Source organism: Perca flavescens, chromosome 15, assembly GCF_004354835.1.
Source record: "Perca flavescens isolate YP-PL-M2 chromosome 15, PFLA_1.0, whole genome shotgun sequence".
Lineage (NCBI taxonomy): Eukaryota > Metazoa > Chordata > Actinopteri > Perciformes > Percidae > Perca > Perca flavescens.
In genome coordinates this window covers 10,990,583-11,000,681 of record NC_041345.1, presented here as the reverse complement: position 1 = coordinate 11,000,681, position 10,099 = coordinate 10,990,583, and the positions used below count along the sequence as shown (strand labels likewise).

General features: G+C 41.3%; 1 protein-coding gene across 1 annotated transcript; it reads right to left on the bottom strand.

Annotated features, from left to right (window-relative positions):
- Nucleotides 1-342: 342 nt before the first annotated feature.
- slc5a11 (solute carrier family 5 member 11) lies at nucleotides 343-8,187 on the bottom strand. The gene is made up of 14 exons (XM_028599226.1): nucleotides 8,158-8,187; nucleotides 7,891-7,995; nucleotides 7,730-7,789; nucleotides 7,545-7,649; nucleotides 7,294-7,399; nucleotides 7,099-7,179; nucleotides 6,807-7,012; nucleotides 5,907-6,042; nucleotides 5,566-5,673; nucleotides 5,258-5,408; nucleotides 4,520-4,688; nucleotides 3,919-4,134; nucleotides 763-862; nucleotides 343-605 (listed from the first exon to the last, which is right to left on the bottom strand). The coding sequence occupies exons 1-14, from the start codon at nucleotides 8,170-8,172 to the stop codon at nucleotides 343-345; spliced, it is 1,821 nt and encodes a 606-aa protein (XP_028455027.1). The 5' UTR covers nucleotides 8,173-8,187.
- Nucleotides 8,188-10,099: the final 1,912 nt, after the last annotated feature.

Below are 10,099 nucleotides of genomic sequence, written 5' to 3'. Positions count from 1 at the left end.
TGCATCAATCATCATAGCCAGTTTAGGTATATTATTCAGCTGTGATTAATTTTCTGAAGACCGTATAAGTGGAGCTTTCATCAAAATATTTGGCATAAGCAATCTTTCAGGCATCAATGATGTAAAACTGTACTATAAATGAAAGATTTTCTCATATGATCCAATTTACAAGTAAAACATGAAGTAAATAGAATCACTGTGTGAATATATAATGTATGTAATTTTACTGTCAGTTATAGGACCAAAACAAGAAGAAAGTAGAATTTCTTCTCATACTCTGAAAAAAATCTGCACACAAGTTTTTACCCACCCCACACACCATGTGTCCATTGAGAGTGTCTGTCAACCCCAGTAGCCGACGATAAAGGCAGTTACTGATAGGCAAACAAGGAGGTTGACGTTGACAATGCGTCGTAGACGTGGCTTTTCCTCCAGAGAACAGATGGCCTGTGCAGGTGCCGGAGGAGTCACAGATTTATCATCTCCCTCCTTCCTTCTCTCCATCCCACACAGCCAGTAGAGGGCAGACATCATCCTGGAATGGCTCTGGACGCTGGACACGGAGGATAAAGAGTCTGGAGAGTTCAGGAGGGAGAGAGAAGAGACTGAATGGTGGAGAGGGCGTGTTCATTGACTGACAAATGGTCAAATGGAAAAGTGTAATGGCAACGCAGGACAGAGACCCACCTTTCCTGTGATGACTTGTTTTTCCGTTGCTGCTCTCCTGCTCTCTTCCTGTGACTCCCATCTCATTTGTCTGACTAGTGATCACCTCTAAGCTCTTCGTGCTCCGCTCCACTGAGAAGACCTGCTCTTTGGGCTCCACTGGGTCAAACCTAGTGAACCAGGTGAGGCGACTTATCTGTTCAAAAGAAGACATGCAAAAGGTTAACTTCCAAAGATCTAAGGGAATGAGATTTATTCTCCTGTTGACATTTTAAAGGATAGTATACTCAGCAAAAAAAGAAACGTCCTGTCACTTTCAACTGCTTTTATATTTTAAAGGTCCCGTGGCATGAAAATTTCACTTTATGAGGTTTTTTAACATTAATATGCGTTTCCCCAGCCTGCCTATGGTCCCCCAGTGGCTAGAAATTGTGATAGGTGTAAACCGAGCCCTGGGTATCCTGCTCTGCCTTTGAGAAAATGAAAGCTCAGATGGGCCGATCTGGAATCTTGCTCCTTATGAGGTCATAAGGAGAAAGGTTACCTGCCCTTTCTCTGCTTTGCCCGCCCAGAGAATTTGGCCCACCCATGAGAGAGAGAGACATCATGGCTTTCAAACAAGCAAAGTGGCAGTTGGTCAAAGTCACACCCCCACCCTCCGATACAGTATTAGGGGACCACTAAGGCCTATATAAAAGCATCCACAGAGCACCATGTCATAGGACTTTTAAAGGTCCAACATGTAATATTTGTACTGTAATAAATCCAAAAATGACACCAATGCCTCATCAGATATTAAGGAAACATGTTAAACTGAAATACTATCTTTTCTGACAACAATGCTAATGTCAGTATTTTTTCTTTTTGAAATTTACATTCCGTGACGGAATTTATGTTTATGTTTTGATCTGTGTGTTGTTATCAACGGCCCAGTTTGACAGGCAGGCCGGGTTGCCAGATATACCTGTAAAAACGTAAACCCAGCACGCTACAGCTGTAACGTTAGTACAGCCATGAAAGCAGCACACAAACGAACAGGATCAACGGAGATAGATTCTACATGACATAAAAAAAAAAGAAAACGGCATGTTTCTAACAGTTGCGTGACCAGACGTAACAACCTCCTGGTAAATATTGGAGATGTAGTTGAAAGATGGAGAGAGCTTAGATCCCAAAAGGACGCAGAGTTGGCTTATTTTCTCCTGAACAGGTAAGCATTAGCTTCAGGCTAATTTATCACAGCTGGTAGGGATGGGCATTTTTTGTCATTTAAACATTTGTGTACTCACATTGAATTATATAGCTAGAGTACCCGAGTTGGTTACTCGCAAAAACAATTGAAACATAGCCAGTAAAGTGATCCCGACTGGTCCTGGCTAACGCCGTTATGCTAACCCTCCTAACTGTTAACGTTACCGGGAGGACCAGCCAAGCAGCCCATGGCTGTTTACAGCGTGTAGCCTCTTCAGCGGCCGACAACGGTGAGTTATTTTAAGCCGCGAGAGGGGGGCTGTAAATCGGAAAGAGAGGACTGTTAGTTTGCAGTGTGTTTAGCAATTGTTGCCGTAATTCTAAGCCAATGAAGTGTGTTCCGTCGGCAAGGTAGTGGTATTTTTAGCGTTTCGTATTGTAATTCTAAGCCGAGGAAGTGTGCCTGACTGGCGTGTGGAGAGGACAGTGAGGTTGTTGTGTTTTTAGCGGTTCATACTGTAATTTTAAGCCGAAAAAGTGTCTGTCAGTTGGTTACAGAGCTCCGCGTGAGCACGGGCTTTTATGACTGTCAATATAGCTAGCATCTACCGTTAGCTACTCCGCTGTGCTGTGGAGTAATGTCTGGCTATGTGAGACTAGCATCTACCGTTAGCTACTCCGCTGTGCTGTGGAGTAATGTCTGGCTATGTGAGACTAGCATCTACCGTTAGCTACTCCGCTGTGCTGTGGAGTAACGTCTGGCTATGTGAGAAAAGAGTCTAGCAACATTGTTGTGAATGCTGCGGTCTCAGCCTGGCAACCTCCGTGAACTTCGAGTCTGGGCAGGAGGGGGCGGGGGAGACGACTCTCCAGTATTTTGAATTGGTAGTGCAGTAACTATTTTAACCGCTAGCTGCCAGTATTACACACAATATTACATATTGCACCTTTAAGCAAAATTAACATATGCAAATATTTACATGAACATTAAAAGATTTAATAACTAAGACATAAAATGATCAATTTTCATAGACATGTGACTAACAGAAATGGAATAACGTGTCCCAAAATAAGTAGCCCTCAGTATCTGGTGTGGCCACCAACTGCATTAAGTACTGCAGTGCATCTCCTCCTCATGTACTGCACCAGACTGGCCAGTTCTTGCGGTTGTTTTTGCCATCCTGTACCTGTCCCACACGTGTAATATTTGCATGTACTGATCCTATGCAGGTGTTGTTACACGTGGTCTGCCAGTGCGAGGACGATCAGCTGTGCTTCCTGTCTCCCTGTAGCGCTGTCTTAGGCGTCTCACAGCAGGGACATTGCAATGTATTGCCCTGGCCACCTGCTGTCCTCATGCCTCCTTGCACCATGCCTAAGGCACATTCACGCAGATAAGCAGGGACCTTGGGCGTCTTTCTTATAGTGTTTTTCAGAGTCAGTAAAAAGGTCTCTTTACTTTCCTAATTTTCTTTTAACTGTGACCTTAATTGCCTACCGCCCTTAAACTGTTGTTGTCTTTTTGACCATTCAACAGGTGCATGTTCATTAATTATTTATGGTTCATTGAACAAGCATGGAAAACATTGTTTAAATCCTTTACAATGAAGATCTCTAGTCATTTTTCTAGTATCTTTAAAATACAGTGTACTGAAAAAGGGGTGTTTATTTTTTTGTTGAGTTTATATGTCTGGCTGGCACTTAAAGCTGTTCAGTCAGGTGTAAATTCCAGCACAAAATAGACAGACAAACTTTTCTGAAGGACCCAAATGATGATACATTTGGTCACAGTTTTAAAAACGGGGTACTGCAAACAAACTCTGTTTGTCTAAAAGGTACCCTGAAGTGTTTTTGACACCTTGTGGTGCTGTAGAGGGATGTTAAAATGATCTTGTGTAGTGGCATTAATGGACCATAGCAATAGGCTAGTCAGTCTACAGCTGAATCAGTGGGTCAAGAAGAGGTTTTTCTGTGCCTTGTCACCATCAATATAAGTGCAATATAATTGAATAAAACAATACAGAAAATAAACCTAAAACCGAAATTTAGATGTGGCTTCACCTGCTCCGGTTTGGGCTCCTCTGTAGCCAGGCTGACTACAACCACCACAACTAGGGTGATGAAGGACAGCAACATGGAGAAGTATAGGTAATGGACGTATTTCAACACCCCGGGCCTGTCATCCACCTCGTAGCATAGGGGCGCAGGGTAAATGAAGTCCAACACCATGCGGATGCAGCCCACCAACAGGCCGACAGCCAGGCCCCAGAATGCACCCTGATGAATGGAAGGAGGGAGAGGAGAATCGACGAAAAGCACAATCACACATGTATTTAGTTACAGCTGTTTCAGCAAAGCTTTCACATAAAGATTTTATGTATAAACTTATTACTTCTGATTATACATTTATTAAATACATCAGGTCGCCATTGTAAATAAGAACTTGTTCTTAATGACTTGCCTTTTAAAAAAATGAAATAAAGGTGAAATAATAATTATGTGTACAGCCTGTTGTTGGGAGTGCTCTACAGTAAGTAAAAGTATGCTGGATCTCTTTCTTCTGCAGTATTTCTTTTTTCTTGTTAATGAATAAAAAATATTCTTGACAAAATGATTTGATCAATCTGACCAGTTTGATCGGTCTGAGGCTGTACCACCTTACCTTCTCATTAGTCCTCTTCCAGAAGCAGCCTGTGAGGAAGATGATGGAGACTGGGGGCTGCAGGTAGGTGCTGATGGACTGGATGTAGATAAAAAGCTGCCCACCCTGACTGGCCTGGACGACAGGAATCCACAGCACGGACACCACCACCAGCACAAGCACAAATACCCTGCAGCACACACATGAAAAGGTTTTTCTGCCAAATAATTCAGTTCAGTTTATGTGAACAGCACTGTACATTCGTGGAAAGAGGGGTTATGGTTTGGGTAAGCATGACAGAAAAATGTAATAATTTAATATGCAATTTGGTAGATGATTTTATCCAGAGTGCATTATAATGCCATACATGGTTTATACTTTAATTGTAGATGGTCCGAGTAGGAATGAAATATTCTACATGATGTATAAGCCTTTAACCAGTAACTTAAGACCTCATAGGAAAAAGCAAACAGCAGGGTGGCCCTGAAGAGAGAGGCCTTTAAAAGTGTTTCTCATGTTAAATTTTTTTATTGTGAAGTGCCAAGGAAGCGCAGCAGCCTGGGTTCAATTCTAAACCGCTGCCCTTTGCTGCATAGCTAGCATACATAGATAGCTGTACTATCAAATAAAGGCAACCCCATCCCCCCAAAAAAAATGATTGTAGGTTTAAACCAGTGCTGCAGTATACAGCATACATGCTGCAAACAGGACCATATTTTGGGTTATGCCTGCTTGTCCACAGGTGGTTACATACTGTACCTGCCCACAATCATAAGTTCCCACTCGGATGCACGGGATCTGAAAGTCTTCCATAGATCCATGGTGAAAATGGTGCTGGCGCTGTTGAAAATGGAGGTCAGAGAGGACATGAGTGCAGCAATCATTACTGCCATCATCAAACCTCGCAGCCCTGGGAGGGAAAACACACAGAGATTGGCATAAAAGGGACTGCATGTAAACAGCATGTAGAGCAAAAGGCAGTACAGGAGGTGTAGGGGTCTAGGGTTAGGGATAAGACAAAGGGGAAGGGATAAAGGGAGGATTCAGATTCAGCCTAAATCTCTCACCTGAAGGCAGCAGCTCCATGACCAGTCTGGCGTAGGCTGTATCTGAACAACCCACTGGGTTACCACAAATCTGCTTACACAACTCAGGGTCTGCACACGCCACGTCATCTACACAATATCATTCAAACACACAACACTCAATCAATGTTAAACATTAAAACTCTCAACACATTAACATAACCTGAATGCGACCAGTCTGTCCAGTATTGAAGACCCAATTTTTATAACATTATTACTATTTAACAGAAGCCATACAGTATATAGTATCACATTAAGTGTATATCGAGCACATTTTCCCAGCTGCTGGCTTAATTTATTAAAACATACATTTCATACTGTACCTGTGTAAAGTATCCTGCTGATCATGCCAGGCAGCATGATAGCAAAGAAAGGCAGAATTTTTAGATAAGCAGCCATGAGTGAGCCACCTTTTGCATGGGTCAGGGTCTTAGCAGACAAGGATCGCTGCACGATCACCTGCAGAGAATCACAGCCACAGCTGACCTTCAGTTACCTCCCAGCGACAGTTGGTTAATAGTTAAGAGATACAGCAGTATGTAAGTACATTTTCATAAGGGCCTATTTAACGTAATCAGAATGGATAAGGAAATCACATAGCTTGCAGTTATTACTCAGTCTGGCAGGTATCTAGGGTAAAGGCTTTATGTGCACAAATCAGATACAAGTGCTGAACTGAGAAGACAGGGAATGCTCATTAGAACTACTTGTGTCTCTCTGTTGTCTCATGTTTGGTTGGTTGGTAAACGATTACTCTGATATTGTATAAAAGGATTTTTTAACATCTCTGAGGAGCAAAACATGCCAAATTCCCAAGATGGGGATTTTCAGATGAAGACTCTTTCATACTCAACTTCAGAGGAATTTTGTAGAACATCATAAACAAGATTAAAAAAAACACTTAATTACACTTTCATCATTTATAAATGAAAGACCTTGTGACATTTTGCAAACAAAATAAATTAAAATATATTTTTTATGTATCTTTGTTAGATATGTATGTTTGCAACTCTGGGCCCCTATATGCTTTTGACATCCCGCCCTTTAGAGATTAGGCATGGCAGCACATGATCCAGTTTAAATTAATCAAGGATTAGGAGGGGGTTTTATATCCTGATTTGTGATATCTGATATTAATCTTTTGTACACTATTTGGACATTTGTCACATTGCGGTACTTGTTCTCTACCTTTTAATTTGCCATACAAAAATGTTCACTGGTACCTGGTCAGAACACCAATACCACATAGAGGGGACGGACATGCCTATGATGACCCCAGGCCAAGGCAAGTCAGAGTTCACCGGGTCTCTGAATATGTGGAAGGAGTCATCTCTAGGGATGCCACACGTTGAGTTTGGCACACGAACAGAAGGGATGGCTTTGAGGTATCCGTCCATCAGAGCATCCCAGCCTCCAACTTCCACAAAGCCTCAACAGAGGGACAGCAGGGTCAGATAAACTGTACTATAAAGTGCTGGTGATGGGAGAATGTCATTTCAGTCAGATGTGACTTACTGAAGGCCATGAGGGTGAGAGCTCCTGCCAGCATGATGGCAGTTTGAGCAGCATCTGTGTAGATAACTGCAGCCAGACCACCTAGGAAACAACATACAACAGCCAGTGACACACAGAACAAGCAGTAAACGGCACCCTTATGTCTAATTTCTAAGCAAGAGGTTTTTAAAATGGCGAAGGAAGGAGAAAGGTCACCTGCTATGGTGTAGAGAGCTGTGATCGACAGCAGCATCACCACAGCAAGGTAGATGTTCCATTGTAAGGCGAGCTGAATGAAGAGTGCACCAGCATACATGTCCACCTGGCCAGAAACACACACAGCGGGACACGTAGGGTGTAGATACAAGATACCAACACAAATGCAACAGCATTCAAATACATGCATACAAATACTTATTAGTTTCAGCATAGAAACACTAGAGATATATTGTGGATTTGTGTCATACCGATATCTTTGTAAAGATGTAAATAAATAAAGACAGGACAGCTATGAATATCTGAGTTCTTCGGCCACCAAATCGCCTCTGCAAATATTCTGGCATGGTCATCACCTGGAGAAAAACGGGTTCAAAGCTGATTATATATAAAGGAATGTGTATGTGCGTGATGTTTCACGTGTAGACGCCCTTACCCCAGAGGAGATATAAATGGGCAGAAAGAGCCATCCCAGCAGCAGCACCATCAGAATTCCCTGTTGATCACCAAATATGAACTTTGAACACTTTAAAAACAGATTTTTTTTCAAATTTGTTTTTACATTAGCATGTCTTAAGAGCATATACAATCTCTTACATTCCACTCGTATGCAATAGCCCCAATCCCTGCTGCGGCTCCTGACCCTGCCAGGCCGATGAAATGCCCACTGCCAATGTTACTGGCAAACAGCGAGGCACCCACCTAAATATAGATAAGAGAGTCAGAGTTAGGATGGACTCAGTATTTGACATTGAACTGGATATCATTTTGCCTCCTTCTAGCTTTTTTATAATGCTCTTGACTAGTGTGCTATAGTTAGTTTCAATAAGTCTGACAATGTGAAATAATAATTGTTTGACTCACCGGCCACCAGGTCATATTCTTCCCAGCCAGGAAGTATCCATCCACCGTGCTGCGCTTTGTCCTCCACATGGACTGATAGAAAAATGCAAAACCTCTTAAATATACAATTGCATAAGGAAAGTTTGATTCGTAACATCTGAGAAGACACCAGGATCCCCAACTGTGTTAGTGATCAAATGAAAATCTGGCACAACCTTTGTGATATTTTATTTCATTAAGCTAAAGCCAATAATGGTTGTAGATGTTGTTGACCATTTAAGGTGTCTTTGTTCAGTCAGACTCACTATGTAAAAATGCTTGGTAAAGGTATTAGAACAGAGACCTGTTTTTTCTCCTGTACTTACCCAGAGGCCAACAGCCAGAACCAGCAGAAAGTAGACTACCAGCACAACTATATCCACAGTACCCAGGGTAGTTGTGCCCCCAGGAGAGGGCGATGGAGAAGGGGGCATGCTGGTCCCTTGGCGGCTTTCGGTTATGTCAAAGGTCATCTGGAATATAAGAATATAAGAAATTGTTGTCTTTTGCTGTGATAGTGAGTACAGTAATCAAATGTTAAGACTATTTAGTCTTGAATAGTTTCAAGTGATGACAAAATATTACTGTATAGTAACAAAACTAAGTACAACTTACAAACAGTAAGTAAAAAAATAGAATAAAGCTCATTTGGGTATACAAAAAGAACAAATATTGATTGATTGGAATTCTTAATTTAGGTGGAGTTCCCCTTTAAATGTGCATATGGGCACCTGACTAGCGCTTTAAGACAGTAGTGAACTTGAAAGATTGTGAACCCATGCTTTAAGAACATATTCCAACAGTGACCAGTTGAGAGTTGAGTTGACCACCAGTTGAGACACACTCAATTTACATAATATTACTACTTGTCAGTTACTGGAAATATGATTCTTAAACCTGTTGTAGTGTTGTTATAGGCAAATAACTGTTGACGAGTGGAACGCAACTTAATGTTTTATTATAAACTGCACTTCTATAAGCATGTTAAGATAAAGATTTTGCACTTTAATGCATCTGTGTAGCACAGTTGCAAATACATAGGCGACTGAGGTTTTACGTCAATGCAAATATCAGCAAAAGCTACAACTCAGTCTCTCACTATCTTCAGGCTGTGTATTAAATGGTATTATTTCGTAAATAAACTCACCTTACAGTGGCTCACACTGGCTATCCTTGAGCTGAGTTGTCTGGGCCAAACAATACAACATGTCACAAATTACATGAGTCCAATCGCAGGAATCTCGGTGTTTCTCAAAAGTTTCCTTCACTAGCCAAAAGATCAAACTCCACTTTAACCTCGTACGACAAGGTTTAGTTAAAATGTAAATGATTTATTACTCTTAACAGTTCATGTGTTGTAATAACACATGCGCTGCAAGCTAATTTGTTATTATAACACAAGAGCTAAGTGACTACTGAGTGGGTTTTAAATGCATCAATTACACAGATGATGTGGGCAGTGATATCATAATATTAAAACAAGGTAAGGGGAATGTGTGTGTGTGTGTGTGTGTGTGAGTAAGTGAGTGGGAGAGAGAGAGAGAGAGAGGTGTGTCAGCAGCAGTTGTAAAGACATGCTATTTACAACGTAAGAGTTGCAGGGAATGCAGAAACAAGTGTACATGTGAATTTCCTGTGTCCTGTTAATATAACATGAGTGCATACAGTATTATTTCTCTGTAAGATAACCCTGTTAACCCCGGTATACCATAATTGTTTTTTACACCACAAATCTTAAAAACAAAGACATCCAGGCAAAAGCAGATTTCATTCCATTATTTATAGTTGTCCACATTGTTAGGATACAATACAAAATACAGACTTAACACTTTATATGCCTTAAATGGACATTAATGCTTTAGAGGTTTACATTCTGTAATTTAAGCAGAAAAAAGGAACTTGGAGCATTAGAAAACAAAGCTTT